At 47.0% G+C, this 22720-nt stretch overlaps 1 protein-coding gene across 22 annotated transcripts in view; it reads left to right on the plus strand.

Moving 5' to 3' along the window:
• Nucleotides 1-20323, plus strand: part of GPHN (gephyrin) — a 604586-nt gene extending 584263 nt beyond the window's left edge. For all 22 annotated transcript variants that reach the window (XM_067557745.1, XM_067557750.1, XM_067557759.1 and 19 more), the window contains 4 exons: nucleotides 5137-5201; nucleotides 7405-7508; nucleotides 17647-17743; nucleotides 19311-20323. In XM_067557745.1, coding sequence (XP_067413846.1) covers nucleotides 5137-5201; nucleotides 7405-7508; nucleotides 17647-17743; nucleotides 19311-19444 — 400 coding nt within the window. In that variant the 3' untranslated portion in view covers nucleotides 19445-20323. The remainder of the gene's footprint in view (nucleotides 1-5136; nucleotides 5202-7404; nucleotides 7509-17646; nucleotides 17744-19310) is intronic.
• Nucleotides 20324-22720: the final 2397 nt, after the last annotated feature.

Here is a 22720-nt window from a genome sequence, read left to right on the forward strand (position 1 = left end):
CACCATATACTTACGAAAAAACCAAGGACAAGAGCCAGTTGCGGGATGTCCAATGCATGGGCTCTCAGCACCAAAGCACTGGCACGCGCAATACACCATTGAGAGGAAATCGGCATCAGCACCAGCACCACCATGGTCATCTAAGCGTGGCTCCTCAGATTCAGAGGGAGAGGAAGTGATCCTACCAAAGGGACAGTCCTTGACTCCAGTGCCCAGCTTCCCCATGATGCTACCGAGAGGGGCGTAGCCTCAAGGACAGTGGCCCAGATCATGGCAATACAGGAACCCATGAGGGTTCCCCCAAGCAGTCCCACAGACTCACTTGATTGCAGGGACTTCAGTACTGAGATCCTCGGTGCCCCAGAGTATGGCACCGGACCTAGATGTGGAGTCTGACCAAGAGGGCTCACCCACTACAAGTCCAGGAGGAGCTACCCCAGCCAGGGAAGAGGAACCCAATCCACTGCATCTATCAGCCTCCTTCTCATCCTCGCCCGACGAGGCAGTAGCGGGGCCCTCCACTGCGGGCCCACTGGATGATTTCAGAACCCACCAGGACCTGCTCAAAAGGGTAGCGACCAATCTGGGCCTTAAAATAGAGGAACTGAAAGAGCCTGCAGATAAGCTGTATGGGATCATGGCAATGCAGCTCCTTCCAAGGTGGCCCTCCCCATGCATGAGGGGGTAGTGAAGTTGGTCAAGGCACTATGGCAGACTCCAGCCTCTTTGCCCCTACTTCCAAGTGTGCAGAAAGATAATACTATGTGCCAGCTCAATGGTTTGAATATCTTTACATGGGATTGTTGGTGGTCACAAGAGGGACATGAAGGGCCATATGAGTTCCACCCCGAAGAATAAGGAGGCCAAGAAATTAGATCTATTCAGGTGCAAGGTTTATTCCACCGCAAGCCTACCGCTAAGTATATCTAACCAACAATCACTGTTAGGAAGATACCACTTCAATATCTGTCAGTCATTGGACAAATTTGCAGACTCCCTGACGCAGACCTCCAGATAGGAGTTCAAGGTGAGTTTGGAGGAAGGGAAGGCAGTAGCTAAGGCCTCCCTGCAAACAGACTCAGATGCAGCAGATTCTGTGGCCAGGACTATGGTGTCAGCCGTATCAATGAGAAGGGCATCTTGGCTTCAGTCGTCTGGCCCTTTTGCCAAAGGTCCAACATCCATCCAGGACGTCCCCTTGATGGTACAGCCCTGTTCGCGGAGCAGACAGACTCTAGGCAGCTTGGGATGAAAGACTCGAGGGCCAAACTGCTTTCCCTAGATCTGTACACTCCATCATCTGCCAGGAAGCATTTCAGACCCCAACAGCCGCAGAACTTCGGGGGGCAACCATGAGGAGAGCCCTACAAAAGAATGAATAGGGGTTACAAGAGACACCAGGGCCACTCGTTGTCTGCTGCCCCTCAATCAGGCTCGAGCTACCACCACCAAGGAGGCAAACAGGCCTTTTGAAGGTGCGCCCGAGTGCCACCTACCAGCCATTAACCAGGATCCAGCCTCCCTGTTATTCTCTTCCTGCCTTACTCCTTTCCTCCCGGCCTGGGCTACCATAACATTGGACCACTGGGTGCTAAGTACAGTAGCCACCAGATACACTCTTCAGTTCTCCTCACTCCTACCTTCCTTCCCTGTCCCTCTTCAGGGACCCCTCTCACAAGCAACTTTTCATCCAGGAGGTTCATGCTTTCTTACAAGTGGGCGCAGTGGAAGAGATTCCTCTGTTACTTTCTAATTCTGAAGACAAAAGGAGGCTTGAGACCTATCCTAGACTTGAGAGACCTCAATAGATATCTCAAGAAGTTGAAGTTTCGTATGGTCTCCCTAGCCATCATTATTCCTTCGCTGGATCCAGGCGACTGGTATGCCATCCCTTGACTTAAAAGATGCCTATTTTCTTATCTCCATCTTCCTGGGCCACAGGAGATTCCTGTGATTCATAGTGGAGGCGCACCACTGTCAGTTCATGGTACTCCCTTTTCGCCTTTCAACCGCACCACGTGTTTACCAAATGCATGGCAGTGGTTGCGGTGCATCTCAGGCACTGAGGCATGCAGGTCTTCCCTTACCTGAACGATTGGCTCAGCAGGGGCCGATTGAAGATGCAAGTCCAGTACAGTATTGTGATTGTCCGAACCACCTGTTGGGCACTGGGCCTGCTAATAAACCAGCAGAAGTCAACACTCGTTCTAGTTCAGGAGATAGAATTTATTGGGACGGTCCTGGAAGCTGGAAGCTCTTCTACCAGAAGAAGGGTTGCTAGCAATGTCAGAGCTTATAGCCGGAATATCAGCCCATCCTCTCACCACGATGAGGGTATGCCTCAGATAGTGACTTCTGGGTCACAGTTCAGCCTGTACTGATGTAGTACAGTACGCCAGGCTACACCTCAGGCCTCTTTAAATGTGGCTGGTGACAGTGTACTCCCCATCCAGGCATCACCTGGATATTATCCTCACGATCCCTCCACGGATACTTACCACCCTGTCATGGTGGACAAAACTGCAACATGTACTCACAGTGGTGCCTTTTGAAGCCCTGTGACTGATGTTACCGCTGGTTTCAGATGCCTTGGAACTGGGATGGGGAACTCACCTCAGCACTCTCAAAACCCAGGGCATCTGGGACCACAGAAGAACTAGCGAAACATATCAATGTCAGGGAGCTCAGGGCATTCCATCTGGCCTGTGTGGTGTTCCTGCCCCAGCTCTTCAACAAGGTAGTTCAAGTACTGATGGACAACACGGCCTCAATGTACTATATCAACAGACGGGGGGGAGGGGGAGGGCCTCATCCCCAGGCCTTTGTCAGGAGGTCTTACATCTGTGGAACTTCTGTGTGAGTCACAACATTCACCTGGAAGTGGTGCATCTCCCTGGAGTCAGGAACATATTAGTGGACTGCCTCAGCAGATCCTTCTGCTCTCACCATGAGGGGTCACTACACCCAGAAGTTGCCAGTCTCATCTTCCAAAGGTGGGACACTCTCCTAGTGGACCTCTTCGCCACCAGGGTAAACAGGAAATGCAAGTAGTTCTGTTCCCGGCAGGGGCTCAATGACAGCTCACTGACTTGCCTTGGTTGAATGATCTCATGTATGCCTTCCCACCAATACCACCAATCCACAAGGTCCTCATAAAAGTAAAAAGAGAGGGCACGGGTCATCCCGATGGCCTCAGCGTGGCCATGACAACACTGGTTCGGGATGTTACTTGAGTTATCAGTACCCGCCCGTGGACGCTGTCATCGCAGCTGGACCTCCTCTCCCAGGATCATAGTCATCTGCTCCACCCAAACTTGGCCCCCCTGCACCTGCCAGCGTGGATGCTCCATGGCTGAGCTGGGAAGAACATTTCTGCTTGGCTCAGGTCCAGCAGATTCTGTTGGAGAGCAGAAGCCTTCCACCAGAATGTCCTACCTGGCCAAGTAGAAGTGCTTCACTTGCTGGGCAGCTAATCACGATATCTCTCCAACTAAGTCACTGATCCAGATGATCTTAGACTACTTGCTCCATTTGAAACAAAAAGATTGGCCTTCCCATTGATTAAGGTGCACCTAGCAGCCATATCTGCCTTTCACCCTACTATATGAGGCAAAACATTTTTTTCGTACGAGATGACAGCCAGGTTTCTCAAGGACCTGGAAATGCTCTTCCCACCAATACGGGATCCAGCTCCCCAATGGGATCTGAATCTGGTCCTTTTCAGGCTCACTGGGCCACCATCTGAGCCCTTAGCTTCATGTTCCCTTATGTACCTGTCCTGGAAGGTAGTGTTCCTGGTGGCCATTACATCAGCAAGGCGGATCTTGGAGATTAAGGTTTTGGCCTCAGAGCCCCCCTACACAATCTTTTACAAAGACAAGGTTCAACTACATCCACAGCCAGCATTTCTGCAAAAGGTGATTTCCCACTTCCGTGTCAACCAAAACATTTTTCTACTGATCTTCTTTCTAAAACCTCATAATTACAGTGAGAAGAGATGTCTACACACGCTCAACCTCAGGAGATCTCTGGCTCTCTACATCGAGAGGACTAAATACTTTTGTCGATCCACGCAGCTTTTCATTGCAAGTGCCAATCGGATGAACTGATGTCATCCCAGTGAATCTCAGCATGGATCACAGTCTGTATTCGAGCCTGCTATGAACAGGTAGGAGTCGCGCCTCCAATATCCCTGATGGCCCACTCAACAAGGGCCCAAGCATCCTCTGCGGCCTTCCTTGCGCACGTCCCAATAAAGGACATCTGTATAGTTGTAACGCTGCTCTGCCAAAGCCAGCGTCATCCCAAACGCTGCATGATGGCATAGTGGGACATGAAGGTATGTACTGAAGACCAGGTAGTGGCTGTACACTACCTGGTCTTCAGTACATACCTTCATGTCCCACTATGCCATCATGCAGCAGGTTTGGGACGACACTGGCTTTGGCAGAGCAGTGTTACAACTGGCATGTCCATGAACTCCTGCCCACCTCTGGGAATACTGCTGGTAAGTCACCTAACTGGGAATGGACATGAGCAAGCACTCGAAGAAGAAAGAATGATTACTTAATTCATAACTGTTGTTCTTCAAGATTTGTTGCTTATGTCCATTACACACCCACTCTTCTTCCCTTCATTTGGAATTCTGGCAAGAAGGAACTGGGGGGTCGAGCAGCAGTGTCCTATATACAGGTGTATACACATGCCACTGCAGAGGATGCTAGAGCCAGCCCTAAGGATACCACTAGGGGAAAAATTTCCAGCATCGGTGCATGTGGCACATACACACCTAATTGGGAATGCACATGAGCAATGCATTTAGAAGAACAACGGTTATGAGGTAAGTAACCATTATTTATTGGGGAGAAGGATCAGCATTTGAGGAGTAACTTAAGGTGATTGTTAAGAGAGAGGGAGGACAAGGAGATGAATTTAATTAGTTTAAGTTCTTCAACACAATTTAATTAGGATGACTATGCTCACAGTGCTCTAAGGGTTAAAAAGGTAGTGATGATAAAAGAGAGAAGGAAAATATCAGATTATGAAAGGAATGGAAGGTAATTTGTACATTAAAATAGCACAGCTGAGTTATATCCGAGTTCAGTGTATTTATTAAACAATTTTCTTTTCCTCTAGCCTGCCAACAACATTTGCAACTTTGGATATTGATGGTGTACGAAAAATAATCTTTGCACTCCCAGGTAAGATATTTCTGTAATGATTATTGTTGATCTCTACAGGTACAAAGATCCATAAAATAAAACCAGAATGCCTCATGAAGGTCAGAAGACTGGCACTTGCTCCTCTAAGCAGTAACACTTGAGATTTTCCCATCAGTTTGTATTCAGGAAAGGGTAGTTTTTAGGGCATGCTAGAGTTTTCTTACCTCTGCCCTGAGCATGTGATGTAGCACAGGACCTACAAATCTTCCATCCAGAGACCTTTGTCTTTGTAATGAACATTGTGCAGTTGGCTTTTCCTCCTATTTTCCCCACCCTCCAATTAGATACTCCCTGCAGGAATACCTATGTTAGTTAAATCACAGAATCTAAAGTACCCCCAAATTAGACAAAAACTAGATAGTCCCAGAATATGTCACAGAACTGTAGTTTTATTTGTCATGCTCAACCTGTGACAAGGTGGGTGAGGTAATGTCCTGTATTGGACTTACCTTGTTTCTCTAATATCCTGGGACCAACATGGCTACAACACTGCATGCTCAAGCTGTGTGAACCAAAAGAGGGCAGCATTGCCTCACCTGCTTTGCTGTATCTCTTTGAAAACTAATATGTACAGAATAAGTGTTTCATTAGCAGTGTGGCAGGAAACTGCATATTCTGCAGGTAGGAGGAATTTGCTTTACTCTGTTTTCCTTGTATGCATTTGTGGCCACAGAGGAACTGCACTTGTCAATGAGATAAAGATTTTTATTTTTAGATATGTGCTTAAGAATTCTTTCTTTCCTGTTTTGATTGTCTTCAGGAGAGAAATGGGTAGAGCATTTACATGATTGTATAACATATGTTAGGGTTGTCAACAAGGACAGCCCAGGTGTTGGTTAGAAGTTTGTTGTTAAAAAGTAGGTGACACTCTTCTCTCTGAGTCAATACTAAACCTCAGTAGCTGGCTTTCCCTCTGAATTAGTACTAAAACAATTTGCAAGCATGACGTTAGGGGCACTATGCTGCCAAGTGCCAGCTTCCTGTTGAATACACAAAGAATCTGAGCATGTGTGGTCATTAAAGATCCCATTAAGGATAAGATTATGTCACAGAGGTCACGGATTCAGTGACTTTCAGAGACCTCTATGACATTTTCTGCTTCATCCTGGGGCGGCAGAACCAGAGCAGTCAGTCGGTACGGGCCCTGCTGCTCCAAGCTACCATGGGCAGTGGGGGATCCCACAGCTCTCAATTGGTGTGGGGGGCAGGGAGCCCCGCAGCTCTTAGTTGCTCCCTAAGCTCTGAGCCTTCACAGACAGTGGGAGACCTGGAGCTTCAAGCCACTGGTCCTGGAGCTCTCAGCCACCATGGCTGGCAGGGGATCCAGAGCTCTGAGCTGCTGGCCCTGGAGCTCTCAGCTACTGCAGGTAGCAGGGAGCCCCGCAGCTCTCAGCCGCCATGGGTGGGGGGGAATCCACAGTTCTAAACCACTGTCCTCAGAGCTCCAAGCCACCGCAGCCGGTGGGAGAACCCTGCAGCTCTCAGTTGCCACAGACAGCGGGGAGACCTTGCAGCTCTCAGATGCCACAGGAGGCCCTGCACTTTCAGCCACCACAGGTGGCAGAGCGACCCACAGCTCTGAGCTGCCAAAACTGTGGCAGGGGCCCAAGAACTGTCGGCCATCGCAGTGGTGGTGTTGGATCCCTCCCCATTCTACAGCAGGGCTCAGGTTCTCATCCACTCCCGCTCAGACTTCAGTTGTCCCCTCATCAGCTCTCCCCCCATTGTTTTTAGTAAATGTCATAGACAGGTCACAGGCTTCCGTTAATTTTTGTTTATTGCCTGCAAACTTGTTCATGACTTTTACTAAAAATAACCATGACAAAATCTTAACCTTACCCATGACACTTTTTACAAGCATAGAGGTGTTAGCTCAATGCCTAATCTGAATTATAATCTGATAAATTACATTCTGCATCCCTAAATTTCCCTTCCAATTTCAGTTGGATATGGTATTCTGCTTCACTTTTGTTCTAAACTCCTGTGTATTATAGTTGTGTTCATCTTAATAACTGCCATATGCTACTCCAGATTTAGGTGAAGTTTTTCCTGTATACATAGTATGAAAAGCTCTTTGGAATCCTTTAGGATGAAAGTTGTTATAAAAATGTGAGATTATTTTCATCATTTCACATCTTAACTCAGAATTACATGTGAATTACTGTTGTGTTTTGCATTATAGGAAATCCTGTGTCAGCTGTTGTCACCTGCAATCTCTTTGTTGTCCCAGCACTGAGAAAAATGCAGGGCATCCTGGATCCTCGGCCCACCATTATCAAAGCGAGGGTAAGGACTTTCAAATATAGGATATATTTAAAATATATAGCTTCTTGTATCATGTTGAGATCCTGCTGTCTGACAACCACAGTGATCCCCCCAGATAGTCTATCTAACTTTGGGTATCTCAGTACTAGAGACATGATGATAAATTGCAGGGAATTCACAGCAGAGAATAGATCAAATGACTAGAAAAGAATAATTTGCAAGGAAACATTTTAAAAAGCTAAATATACATGTAATTTGAGTAAACAACAACTAAAGATGATAAGACAATTGCTTACAAAGATGGTAATGGGTATTTACACTGAGAAAGGACAGGAATAGTTTAGGGTGGTCTGATAGGCTGCTATGGGAGGCCCTTTCTTCACTCTCCTCCCCAACCCCAAGGCTGAGTGTAAAGTCTCCATCATGCCTTTTCCAAGCTATTGTCAGTCCAGGGAAAGGGAAACTGGATCCAGGAATCAAGCAAACTCCAGATTTCTGCATAGCAGTCCAGAGAGTCCTATTAAGCCTATCAGACCAGCCCATCCATATGCTTGCAAATTTGCACATTTAATGTCATTCCTAGCTTCATTTAATGACCATTTTAGCTCCTGAAATCACTGCAAAATGGATCAACGTTTTTACTTACACATTGCTGCATCTCTGTTCTGTGTTTCCCAGACCTTTTACTTTGAGTGATGGGTAATATAAATCTCATTCATGCCAAAGCAGGCTGTATGTCACTGGGCAATGGAGGCCATTTAACACTTGCACATTTCATAAACAGCTGGGTTTGCCTCTAGCTCATTCCTCCATCCATTTTCTGGATTTTGGAGGGGGCTAAACTCTACATGGCTGGAATTTTCTGTAGATACTGTGCAACTGTAGAACATGGCAATGTTTCTGTGAAGTGCTGCCATTTCACTGGATGTACCAGCTGTGCATAGGACACGACTAAAGATGTACATGGTTCACTAAGCAATACTGAAGCAAGTATAAAGTACTGCATTGATATCTAATCCAAGAAAGATAAGAAAAGCAATACTAGCAGGTCAGCAACAAGTGGTGGTGTTCCAGGCTACACCTATAAGATTGCATCTGACATAAGTACTAAAATGTTTAAAGGTCACTGATACCAAGAAATGTTCTGCTGAACCATATTGGTATTACATTTGAAAGAACTGACTTCCCGAAGCCCAGAGCTACAGGGGGGGCTGTGTTTTGCCAGAATTTTGAGTGCATTTCGTATCTAGGAAGGTCAGAGACATAGTATAATAGCATAACAAAGGTAGTGCCTGGAAGAGTGGGTCAGACAGTTGCAGAAAGGGCTGCCTGTGGGAGAGCATAGGATGTGATCATTTCAAGCACTTGGACTGAAATTATTAAAAGAAAAAGGGAGAAAGCAAAGGGGATTCTACTTCGAGTGATTGCTCATATCCATTCCAATATAGAACCCACTGTGCACGGGTTCCTGGAACCTTTTTCCCCTTAGCAGACCCCGTAGGGTCAGCTCCAGCGCCCCCTGGAGTACAACACACGTGTCATGGTATATGAGGCACCGCCGACGCTACGGCCCCTCAGTTCCTTCTTTCCGCCCATGACGGTTGCTGGAACGTCTCTTGCTTCTTGCAAGTACTTTCCCCTGTTAGAGCTTTGTTGTGCATAGTTAGTTAAGTGTTATCAATAGTGTTAAGTATTGAATAGTTAAGTAGAGTACTTTAGGATAGATTAGGAGCCCTTAGGGGCTTAGGGTGGCCGGGCCATGCCCAGGTCACCTGGCTTCAAGCCTTGCACCGCTTGTGGCAAGGCTTTTCCAGTCAGTGACCCTCATGATCGTTGCCTCAAATGCTTGGGAGAGCAGCACCGGAGGGAAAAGTGCCAAATTTCTAAAGCTTTCAGGACTCGGACTCAAAAGGAGTGGGACATTCGGCTGAAAGCTATTCTCATGGAAGCGGCACTCCGACCGGTCTCCAAGTCACCTCGTTCTACCTCGGCACTGAGCGTCTCCTCGGTGCAGAGCGCACCACCGGCACCAGAGTTGTCCCGACGCAAGGAAACATCCCCAGTGCCAAAAAAGAAGAGGCATCAGCGCACGGAGCGCTCACACTCCCCTGCACCGCCTACATGGGCGGGGTCGAGTGCGGAGGTGCACCAGCCGGGGCCTGTAGAGCATGCTCCAGTGCCTGCATCTCTGTGCAGGGAGCCTCCCCCTACTCCTGGGGGTGGGGGAGTGTCCCTGCAAGTGCTGTCAACACCGGAGGTTTGTCAGGCGGCACGAGCCTTGATGGCCCTGCCCACACCTCCGCCCCCCCAACTCTGCCGAGGGAGAAAGGGCTGGTGTCATGAAGCAAACCCGCGTTGGGTCCCCCCGGTAGCTGGTCGAGACCCCCGGCAGGGGAAAAGTCTCCCGCTAGACAGTCACCGAGGGTAGAGCATGGAAGCTCCCTTCCTGGCTCGACGAGGAAGACTCGGAGCTGATCCTCCCCCCGGCACCAAGGACGGTCTCTGGCACCGGAGGCAATGCATTCAAGGCGGCGTCGCTCGAGGACCGCCTTGCGACCCGGAGACAGCTCCCGCTCCCAGTCCCTGGCACCGAGCCGTTCGTCAAGGCAGCACCAGACCCAATTAGCAGCACAGAGCCCGGCACCGAAGGACTCTTCCATCTCAGCGCATCACAGATCCCAGTCTTTGGAGTTGGGTTTGGCACCGCAAGGATCCAAACGGCACTGTTCCCAGTCCCCCAAGGGCAAGCGGCACCGCAAGTCCTCGGTGCCAAGGCGACGGACATCATCCTCAAGTTCTTCGGGGCGTATCTCTTCCCGTCAGCACCATTCGCAGCGGCACCAACGCTCTTCTGCCTCCTTGGAGTTATCAAGGGGCCGAGCGGAGCGGCAAGAGCCGGAGACAGGCTCGACGGCACCGCTCCAGTGGCTTGGGGTCCCAGAAAGCAGATGCTCAAGGGTCCAGCTGACGCCACCAGGAGCCTCACCAGCCGGAGCCAATGCCAGCTCATATGGGACAGGGTTCGGTGTCAGTCCCATCCTTGGGAGCACAGTTGGTGCCCCCCGCACCAGACAAAGAGCGCAAGGACCATTCCTCGAATGAGGAATCAGACCCTGGGGAGGAATCCTCCATGGGGCCCCATCAACAGGGGGGCGAGTACCCACAATCCTCCTCCTCCTCCCCAGATGAGGTGGCTTCTAGGGACCACAGGGTGCTGCGGAGAGACTTTCAAGGCGCACCAAGAGCTCCTGAAAAGAGTGGCCTCCAACCTCCATCTGGAGGTCAGGGAACTCTCAGAGGAGGAGGATCCCCTTTTTGGTGTTTTGGGGGCAGAGGAACCATCAAGGGCGGCCCTGCCTGTGCATGACAGAGTCCTTAAGCTGGCTAAGGCCCTGTGGCAAACCCCTGCCTTGGTTCCCCCTACTTCCAAGGGAGCCAAAAAGAAATACTATGTCCCAGCGGAAGGGTTTGAGTTCCTCTTTACTCACCCGGCCCCGGGAACCCTGGTAGTGGAAGCAGCAAATCAGAGAGACAGGCAGGGGTACCAAGGCTCCACTCCCAAGAACAAGGAGAACAAAAAAATGGATTTGTTTGGGAGAAAAGTTTATTCTACTGGGTCCTTACAATTCCGTATTGCTAACCACCAGGCCCTATTGGGCCGATATAATTTCAACGTCTGGGACTCCCTCAGGCGGTTTTCCAAGGCGTTGCCCCAGGACCAAGGAGCAGACTTCACCACGGTCCTAGAGGAGGGGATCACGGTGGTGGGGGCGGCACTACAAACTGCCAGCGACGCCACAGACACGGCAAGCAGGGCCATGGCCTCTGCAATCACCGTTAGGCAATGTTCGTGGCTGCAGTCGTCCGGGCTTTCACAGGAGGTGCAGCAGGCGATACAGGACCTCCCCTTTGATGGGTTGGGCCTGTTTTCAGACAAGACCAATGAAAATCTGCACACCCTTAAGGATTCGCAAGCCACGCTGCATTCCTTGGGCTTCTATACATCCCAGGCCTCGAGGCGTCAGTCTTGGCCACAGCCTCAGCAACAGCCTAGGCCACCGCCTAGACCCTTTTAGCCCAGTAGGGGCAGAGATAGGAATAGGGGGTTTGGATGGCATAATAGGCCTAGCTCATCCCCAGCCTCTCAACAAGGGCCCTCGAAGGGCTCAGGTAACAAAAAAGGGCAGTTTTGATGGTGCGCCCGAGAGTGGCACTCCTACTTTTCTCCTGGATCTGTCCCGTCCCTTCCTCAACAGGCTAAAGCCCTTTTATGCAGAATGGGCAAATATCACATCAGACCGTTGGGTCCTCAGAATAGTTCTCCGAGGTTATGCCCTACAGTTCACAGCCTACCCTCCAAACAACCCCCCCCCGTTCCTCCCATCCCTCTTCAGGGACCCCTCTCATGAGCAACTCCACTTACAGAAGGTAATGACCCTCCTCGACCTCAGGGTGGTGGAAATGGTTCCCCAGCACGAAATAGGGAGAGGATTCTATTCCAGATACTTCCTCATCCCCAAGGCAAAAGGGGGACTTAGGCCCATATTAGATCTCCGCCGACTAAACAAATTCATCAAGCGACTCAGATTCCATATGGTCTCCCTAGCCTCCATTATCCCTGCTTTGGATCCAGGAGATTGGTATGCTGCCCTCGACCTGAAGGATGCATACTTCCATGTATCTATCCTTCCCAGCCACAGACGCTTCCTTCAATTTATGGTAGCTGGGTCCCACTACTAATTTACGGCCCTACCCTTTGGCCTCTCATCTGCACCCAGAGTATTCACCAAGTGCATAGCGGTGGTGGCTGCCCACCTGAGGTGCAGGGGGGGTACAGATTTTCCCTTACCTGGACGACTGGTTAATCAGGGGCAGGTCCAGGTCCCACGTACAGGACAGTGTGTCCCTCACCTGTGCCACATGCAACAAGTTGGGGCTGCTCATAAACGAGCAAAAATTGACTCTAATCCCGGTGCAGCGCATAGCGTTCATTGGGGCCACTCTGGACGCTTCCCAGGTCAGAGCCGTCCTCCAGGAACCTCGGTTTGAGGCTATGGCTGTGATTATTGCCCAGCTGCACCAGCACCCCACGACAACAGCCAGGCACTACCTACAGTTGTTAGGCCATATGGCGGCCTGCACATACGTGGTGAGGCTGGCTCGCCTCAAACTCAGGCCGCTCCAGGCATGGTTGGCCTCGGCGTACATGCCGAGCAGACACCCCTTGAACAGGGTGGTCACAGTTCCCCCGCTGGTCCTGGCCTCCCTGAACTGGTGGAGGACCCTCGGGGCGGCGTTGAAAGGCATCCCCTTTAGGGATCTGGCCCCGTCAGTCACCCTGATTTCCGACGCCTCGGATGTGGGGTGGGGAGCCCACATCAGTGCCAACCTGGGCACTCATGGACTGTGGTCGGAGGAGGAGAGGCGCCGCCATATCAATGTGAAAGAACTCGGGGCAGTCAGACTGGCCTGCAAGGTGTTCCTCAGGTTCCTGGAGGGCAGAATGGTGCAGGTGCTGACGGACAGTACTGCAGCAATGTTCTATATCAACAGGCAGGAGGGGTGTGCTCCTCGGCCCTCTGCCAAGAGGCCATTTGACTGTGGGAGTTCGCAGTGAGACACGACTTTCATTTGTCTGCCTCTCACCTCCTGGTCAGCAGGTCATTTCTACCCCACCACAACTGGTCGTTGCACCTGGAGGTGGTGACTTTCATCTTCCGTAAGTGGGGTGTTCCCCAACTGGACTTGTTCGCGTCGTCCTGGAACAAGAAGTGCCTGAGGTTTTGCTCACTCTGGGGTCGCGAGCCAGGCTTGATATCCAACACGTTCCTCATCAAGTGGAAGGGGACCCTCATGTATGCATTCCTCCCCATTCCGCTCGTGCCCAGGGTCTTCTTGAAAATCAAGAGGGACAGGGCAGACATGATACTAATGGCCCCAGCCTGGCCAAGACAGCACTGGTACAGTTTGCTGATGGACCTGTCCATCGCCCCGCCTGTGGAGCTCCCGAGGTGACACGACCTGCTTTCCCAGGATCAGGACCGCCTGCTCCACCCAGACCTGGACTCCCTGCACCTCACAGCCTGGAGGCTCTGTGGCTGAGGAGGGGGAGAGAGCCTGCTCGGCACAGGTCCAACAAATTCTGCTGGGCAACAGAAAACCTTCAACACAGGTCGTGTATCGGGCCAAGTGGAGGAGGTTTACCTGCTAGGCGGAGTCCCGGGGCATCCTGCCAAGCCTCTCACCCATCCAGGAGATTCTGGAGTACCTGCTCCAGCTGAAACTACAGGATTTCTCGCTAGCCTCTCTGAAGGTCCACCTGGCGGCTATCTCGGCTTTCCATCAGCCGCTAGAGGGGAAATCCTTGTTCTCCCACCCCATGTCAGTCAGGTTCCTCAATAGGGTGGAGAGGCTTTACCTGCAGGTCCGTGACCCGGTGCCTCCCTGGGATCTTAACCTGGTCCTCTCCAGACTCACGGGGCCCCCCTTTGAGCCCATGGCTACATGCCCTCTGCTTGTCCTCTCTTGGAAGGTAGCCTTCCTGGTGGCCATTACCTCGGCTAGGAGGGTTTCCGAGATTAGAGCTTTGACCTCAGAGTCCCCCTACACCGTGTTTTATAAGGATAAGGTGCGGTTGAGACCCCACCCAGCCTTCCTGCCCAAGGTGGTCTCCCAGTCCCATTATAACCAAGATATCTTCCTCCCCATGTTTTTTCCCAAAACACACAGGTTGGAGGAGGAGAGGAGATGGCACTCGCTGGACGTGAGACGAGCCCTGGCCTACTACATAGACAGGATAAAGTCATTCCGGAAGTCGACACAGCTCTTCATCGCACTGGCGGACCGGATGAAAGGATCACCTGTCTCCACCCAGCACATCTTCGCTTGGATCACCTCCTGCATCAAGTGCTGCTATGAGCAGGCGAATGTGCCACTTCCAGAGGTCATCACGGTGCACTCAACCAGAGCTCAGGCCTCGTCTGCGGCCTTCCTGGAGAGGGTGCCCCTGCAGGACATCTGCAAAGCTGCCACCTGGTCATTGGTGCACACCTTCACGTCCCACTACGCAATCGTGCAGCAGGCGAGAGAGGACACGGGATTCGGCAGAGCTGTGCTGAGAGCAGCTCACCAGTAACTCCTACCCACCTCCAAGGTATTGCTTTTTAATCACCTATATTGGAATGGATATGAGCAATCACTCAAAGTAGAAAACAGGGTTACTTACCAGTAACTGTTGTTCTTCGAGATGTGTTGCTCATATCCAGTCCACACCCACCCTCCGTCGCCGCTGTCGGAGTTGGCAGAAAGAAGGGACTGAAGGGCCGTAGGGTCGGCGGTGCCTCATATACTGCAGCATGCGCGCGGTACTCCATGGAGCACCGGAGCCGACCCTATGGGGTCTGCTAAGGGAAAAAAAGTTCCGGGGACCCGTGCATGGTGGCATGCACTCACCTATATTGGAATGGATATGAGCAACACATCTCGAAGAACAACAGTTACTAGTAAGTAACCCTGTTTTTCTATTAAGCTCTTCTCAGCTGTTAAGTGTGTGTAGAAAGTTTACCTAGAGATGCAGGAAACATATGGTCAGCCCAACTTATTTAACCTATCAGAATTCTCTCAGTTCACATCAGAATGTGGAGTGAAAATAGGAAGGTTTTGAGATAGTGTCTATAAAATCACTGTTTTGTCCATGTTTCTCTGTTCTTGATGTCTGTTTCAAATCTGCTCAGTTTAGAAAAATCTATGGATTTGTAAACTGTCAGTGCTGCAAACACTACTTGAAATTTCAGCAGCAAGCTCTATTCTTTCTGTCTCTTAATCAGCTTTGCCATTCTGTCCAGTGATCCTATCAGAACTTCCAAGGATTGGGCTGTAGGAAATGCTGATCATGGTTACAGAGATACCACTCTTTCATCAGAATCAATACCCAACCAGTACTATAAAGTGACATTGGTGAAGCTGCACTGTTTGAAGCACCATCTTTCAAATGAGATGTAAACCTGAGGTCCTGACCACTTGACTTGCCCATCGAATTTTTGACAGTACAGTAGTAGAGTATATTAGCTCTGGGGTTTTAGACAAACTCTGGCTGAGATAATTACTTCCTGCCAATCTTAATTCTCCCTACAATTTCAATTGCATAAATTACTCTACACTGCTACTCATAAACAGTTATATAATGTTGCTCTTCAGTTAAAAAGTCTGTTGTGTTCCACCCCAGAGGTGGATGAACCTGAATCTTCTGTTCAATTTGCATATTGGTGTATGGCTTTTAGATACTTAGGGTGAAATGTACTAGATGTGTGAATGTGAGTTTACCCAGCCTTCACCAGTAAACATTCTACAGTCAGAGATGAGCCGATAATTCTATTGCTGATGACTCAGGCAGAATAAAATCCAGCTAACCCTTCCATAGCTGAATTGGCTATGGAGAGGAGCAATAACTTGTTGGTGTCATTACAGTCAGCAGATCTGACTCTCTGATGTACAGGAAACAGATGGGTAGCTAAAAGGCATTATTTCTACAAAGTCATTTTTTTACCATAATTATTATATAATGGTAGTGACACCCTATGCTCAGATGGAGGCTGTTGATTGGACACAGGAGCTCAAGTCCCATTAAAGCAGTTGGGTGTTTGAAATGGAGGAGTGATTCATGTTGGAGTAATCATGTAATAAAATGAAATAGAATATGAATAATTACACAGGAACTATAGTATGTCTGACATTTGGTGCAATGTAAACTAGAAATCTTAGTTGTTTAAAATGGTGAACTCACCAAACACACCAATATGATGTGATACTTGATATTATAGTCTATTTCCATGAAGCTGGGAATTATTAACTATTGGGTCAATTCTCTTCATTCCTCAAGTGGTTTATCCAAGTGGCCTACAAGACACCCATGCTAAGCAATTACAGTCCCATGAATTATAGAAACCCTTTCCAGAATCTGATGAGAAACCAAGTGGATATTGTAAATGTATTGTAGGATAGAATTGAAGGCTTGTGATTGCAATGTTACTTTTCTTTTATTGCTTTGAAAAAATCAGCAAAAGAAATACAGTTTCACCATTACTCTCACTTATGCACTGGCACCTCACACCCAGAAGTCAATTAAGAGTCTATTCTTGGTGCTCCAAGAGCTGAGTTTATGCTCCAGGAGCATAAAAACGGGACTTCTGAATCTGAGTGCAAGGAGCACGGGGCTTCAAGGATCTGCCTAATACCTGGCCTGGGTTTTAGCCAGAGGCTCCAGCCTTCAGCCACTTTTGTTTAGCTCCCAGCTACACCTCCCTCCTTTCCACCCAGCAGCCAGTGGCTGCCCAAGATAGGTGGCTAGTGACTGAGGCTCCTTCTCTCCCTTCCCCATCATAGTTTATGACTCTGTCTCTCCTTAAAGCTTCATATTCTCCCTCCCTTCCTCCATTATTTTCCTTCTCTTTTTTTCGGTCTCCTCTTTTTGTCTTTTTCTGGGTTTTCATCCTTCCATGTTCTCTTTTACAGTCATTCTTCTTCTCTTACTAACCATGGTCTCAATATGTCCCTATCCCTGCACTCCTTCAGTGGTCCCAATTTCCCCCTCTCCTACTGCCAAAATATTCAGAAATGGCCTCTGATTATGGCTGCTTCATTTTTTGGGTCCCAACTTGAAATAACTGTGGCCAGAATTTCAGAGGTGCTCTTTTTGAATTCAAATGGGAGTTGATCACTAAGTCTCCTCTTTCACTCCAAACCCTTCAGTGTGTCCTTTCCATTGTGTTGAAGTAGTTTGAATGTGCATCAGAGTCTTGGCAATATGCAGCATAAGCCGGGAAACATGAATAGATTTCAGAGTTTTTCTTTTGAAACCCCCCCAAGTGCAGAAATAGCTTTAATAAAGTCCACTTTACACAAGCAAACCCTTAAACACTCTTTGATGTTACAATGCCACAATCAAAGCCCTGTAATTCCTAATTGGCAACAAATTTTTCCTAATATCACCACCATCACCTAAGAGCTTTTCATCTTGCCCTAGATTGCCCTCTGGCATCAACACCAAACACAAGTTGTAAGGAAACAGGGAGAAACAAAATGGGCTGATGGTTTGGGTATCTTGTCTAATGAATTGTGAATGACAGCCTCTCTCTTCTTCCTTTCTTTGCATCTCCTGCAGTTATCATGTGATGTAAAATTGGATCCTCGCCCAGAATACCATCGGTGCATACTGACTTGGCATCACCAAGAACCACTGCCTTGGGCACAAAGTACAGGTTAGTCACTTATGTAAGCCTGACACCCACCATACAAACAATCAAACAGAAACGCATATTTACACACACACACACACACACACACACACACACACACACACACACACACACACACACACACACACACACACACACACACACACACACACACACACGAAAATTCATTTATGCTGTAGAACATAGACTTGCTAGCTAATTCCAATTTTTTTCACACAATTGCTTCCCTTCATGCTCACTGACACACATTCATTTGCATATACACAGCCTGCTTATGTACACATGTTCTTTTGCATAAACATTCACTCACACTTTTTTATGCTCACTCACAGACATGCACACTTGCTCATGCGCTCAATTCCACACTCATGCATTTACTAAATACAAATTGGAGCATGGATGAGAGATGGATGATTGAATTTCATTCTGATAAACAAATACGTTGCTAGCTGAATGGGAGAAACATCCAGAAGACATGGTTGAGGGTGGTATCTATTCTCTCAATCAAGAAGATATGGCCACTTTTTTAACAAGGTTTGCAAGCTGAGGGTACTGTTCAATCCTCAGCTGCTCCTAGATTTCTAGGTAGAAGCACCACTTAAGTAGTTTTTCTATCTGCATATGGCTAGTATGTTCATCTTGCCTATCTTTCACATAGATGTAGACCATGCTGCAGTTACCCATGTTTTTGCTCCTCCAGATTGATTTAACACACTGCATCCTACATGCTGCTTTCCTTGAAGATATTTCAAGACTTGTTAGTATCGATTGCTTATTTAAGTAGATTTCGCACATGGAGCTTTACACCATTGATTCCAAAGACTGAACAGGCACTTTTCCAGGTGCAGTTCAAGATGTTGATTTTTATCTGTCAAGCTCTACCTGGTTTAGCTCCTGTTTATTTTATGCACCACCTCTTTTCTCATGTTCTAGGCAGACAGTTGATACCAGCTGGAACACTCTCACTGTCAGTTCCCAGGTTTAAACACCAGGAAACCAAGGCCGGAATATTCTCTGTGGGGACATTTGACTCTCTATTTTGCTTCATTGTTGTTCCATTAGAGCCGAAATTGTTCACTTTCAAGACATGTGACATGTGAGGGTGACAAATGGGGGTGGGAGTTCAGAGTTCTTTTGAGAAGATGTGCTAATGAATTGTGTAGATGTGCTAGGTTTTTAGTTATTGTATTAAATGGATTAGACACACAAAGTATAAGAGAACTATGGTGTCAGTGGAAACTCGTGGGAAGGCAACTGAAAATGGGACAATTTGAGAACACAGAGGGAAAGGTGGGGATGTAAGAGGAGAGAAATGTGGGAGTTTGGATAGGAAGGAGGACAGGTGAGTGAATGGAAGTTTGGAGAACCAGAAAAAAAGGAGGCTAACAAATTCTCTTTCCTGGGTATTCTGTCTGTAGGTATTTACCAGGAGTCCATTGAGTATCCAGATCCCACCCTCCATGAATAAATTAGCTCCATGATTCTCTTTCTAAGAATAGCCCTTGTTTCCATCTTCATGTATTATGGTATTAGTACTGTCAACATCAATCTTTCTCTCATTCCCCTCTAGGGAATCAGATGAGCAGTCGTCTGATGAGTATGCGTAGTGCCAATGGACTGTTGATGCTACCTCCAAAGACAGAGCAGTATGTGGAGCTTCACAAGGGCGAGGTGGTGGACGTCATGGTCATCGGAAGGCTATGATGTCACCAGCAAGAGTGAAGCTTTGATGCATGTCCACATATCATTGACTGTATCCTGTAATATGCAACGGCACAGCTAGTTTTTCTGATTTGGATAAAAGTTGATCAGTATAGTCAACATCTTGAACTATATTTCAAATGGAATTTAAATAAATACCTTTTAAAAAAACTTTAAAAAAACAAATCTTAACAAAGAAATTTATTCTGATTATATCAAAGCAACTTTTTCCTTTCTTGCAATTGCTTTGTGTGTTCAATGCTAGTTCTGATAGCAGTAGCTTTTAGTAGACAGCAGTAGGTGCCTGCAGAACTTGTGTTTTTTCTCATCTTTAAAATACAACTACTTATGCTCTTAAAACAAGGCTGTCTGCTTATTTATACTAGCGTAGACAACACTTGGATTTCCCTTATTAGTATGCTTCATAACTGCTTCACAAAGAGCTTCTGCTTGTTCTTTATCTTGTATCTCGTGTTGATGTGCACAGTGCCAAAAGCAGAGTGGCTGCACTGGGAACCCGATCAAGCCCCGAGGTTTCCCCACTCGCTGCGCGTTCAGGGATATCTCTTGTCCCAGCAGCCACCCGGCTCAGTACTCTTGGGCAGTAACTGGATACCTTTTATTTGAACAAACAAAAAATATTGCTTCCTTAAGTGCTGACAGCCTTTTTAACCAATACATTTAAAAATGTACAGAACTAAAAACTTAAAAAAAAAATCAAAGACTGATCTTGTACAGATATTAATGTTACCAGCATTCGTGTGGAAATCAAATGAGCAAAGAAATAAAACTAATGTTAAACAACTCTGTACCATAACATTTTCTGTAATGATATTGAAACTTAAATGAATAAAAAAAATTCCTTGATCATTATTTAAAATTTCACTGTTTTAGCCTTGTTGTTTGAAAAGAGAATAATGTTTCTTTCAGGGTTTTGGAGGTTTTTGTTTTTTGTTTTTGTTTTTTTTTTGGGGGGGGGGAGGGGGGGATAAAATGGCTCGGTGTTTGAAAAAAGAGAATGATGTTTCTTTTGGTTTTTTTTTTTTGCGGGGGGGGAGGGGGGGGCAGGAAATGTCTGGGATCAAGGGAATTGTCTAGGGTGATATAATGAGAGAACTGAAAAAAGAGCAGAAGGGACATTTAGACTGTTCTTAGTGTAAGATTTATGGAATAGTCTCCCAGTTGAAGAAGTGAAAGCGTCAGTGCTTGAATAATTTAAAACTTGACTGGACAAGGCACTGGAGAATATGCTGTGCCTTTGTTGAATTGTCTGACAATTCTGCATTAACCCCTGAGATGTACTAGATGTGTCATGACCTAGTACTGTAGGTCCTTTCTCTCCTCTTCATGAATCTTTGATTACTATCTTGTCTATTCACTACTTGCCCAAATTATTTGCTTTGGGATTCCATAGCTGCAGAGTTCATAAGTTACATCCCTTTAGAACGATCCTACACTGTGGAATCTGTTGTTTAAATGCTATTATGCCTGCTCCATGAAGTCAAACCAGTTTTTGTCTGTAAGTAGTTTTGTGGTTAAGGCACTGGACTCAGGAGTTCCTGACTGCCAAAGACTCTGCCACTGTGTCACTTTGGATCCATTTAATTGCACTTTGCCACAGTTCCCCCTCTGTAATTGGAGATAATACTTCTCTGCCTCACAGGGATAGTGATAGGATAAATTCATTAACATTTGTGAGATAATCAGATACTGATTTTGCAGTGATGGGGACAATGGAAGTATCTAATGTGTGTGAGAGAGAGAGAGTAACAAACCTGTGCAAAATGCTATGGAAGGTGATACTTAAATATGATGCAGCCAAAGAATTATTATATCTGTTACACAGCAAATATCAGTCAGCATATAAAACAAAAGTAAGATTCATAAACCACATTCCTAAGAACAATCTGATGGGAAGTTGTTCATAGTGTTGGAAAGTTTTGTTATAGAGAAAGCTAGTGAGACTCAAGAAAATTTACAAGTAGCCATCTTACACTTGGTCTATGTTACAAAATGTAATCTATCTGAATATGGTAGTGAACAAGAATGTTAACTAACACAATGTTGAATATTATGTATAGAACAAGCCGAATCATCTCAGCATTTTGCCAGCTAACCATCATTTTGTATAACTAAAACATTTAAAGGTTAAAAATTCCAGGAAACAGTCATGTCGCAGATACATTAACTGTCTTGGCACATTATTCATATTTGGCCATGCTCTCTGCTCACTAGTCCATCAACATCTCAAGCAATGAAGTAAGCACCACAGTTCCTGAGAATCCCTCCACATGTGGATTACTAACCAAAGCAACAGGTGTGTTGTGGTAAGTGATGCAAGGGTTGATAATGGGCTGTGGAGCCTTTTAGCTTTAAATCACTTCCTACCAAGCCTAGACTGATAGTGACCAAACATCATTACCATCTGAACAATATTTCTTGGCCTTTGTAAAATAGATTGATAATCTCAGAGCAGTTCCTTGTGGACAGATGTCACATTATAATTTACAGTCTTGTTGGCAGCCTCAGAAAAAAAGTCAAGGAATGATGGGTCTGGATCCTCTCACACTATATGGTTAATACAGGCTCAGGATTGAGACAATGATAATGCAATTTGAGGAGTAGTTACACTACTTTTATTACTCCAGTGGATGACCAGAATATTTCAATCCCAGGGCTATCAACAGGGTAACAGCCACCACAACTCAATGTAATACTAGAAAATATATAAAGTGACAGAAGGTAGGTCTTGTATTTTGTCATTTTTGTTTTTCTAGTTTATGACATGGTTCCCACTTGTCTTGGAGATTTCTTCAGCAGTGTATACAAGGGGATGCTCAGCAGAAGCTTATGCAACAGCCCTTACAAGTCCTGTTTATCCAGTTGGGCTAATCCTGCAGTGATTTGTGTGCATACTGGCTTCCTGGTACCAGAACCTTTATATGGTAATATAACATGTAGAAATTTGCTGCACTAAATTGGATAAGTGCAAGGATAAGCTGACCTAATAGAACTTTTCCAGTACGAATGTCTAAGACTCTAAATACAATAATTACAACCTGTCTTGTAAAGTGATATTCAACTGTGTCAAACCTCATGTTACATGGAAATGATCAGCTACCTTTAGGGAAGTAGATGACTCAGCAGACTGTTAATGGAAATAGAATCGTTAACCTTTTCTGTTTGTTAGTTCAAAACTGGCCTGAAGTGTCCGTGACTGAAAATTATCATCTGAAGGCTCCTTGGTGGTCTATGTGAATTGTATAGGAGGAGGGGTTT

This window comes from Emydura macquarii, unplaced genomic scaffold (genome assembly GCF_026122565.2).
Source record: "Emydura macquarii macquarii isolate MOO-44397 ecotype Brisbane River unplaced genomic scaffold, CSIRO-AGI_Emac_v2 contig_1876, whole genome shotgun sequence".
Classification (NCBI taxonomy): Eukaryota; Metazoa; Chordata; order Testudines; family Chelidae; genus Emydura; species Emydura macquarii.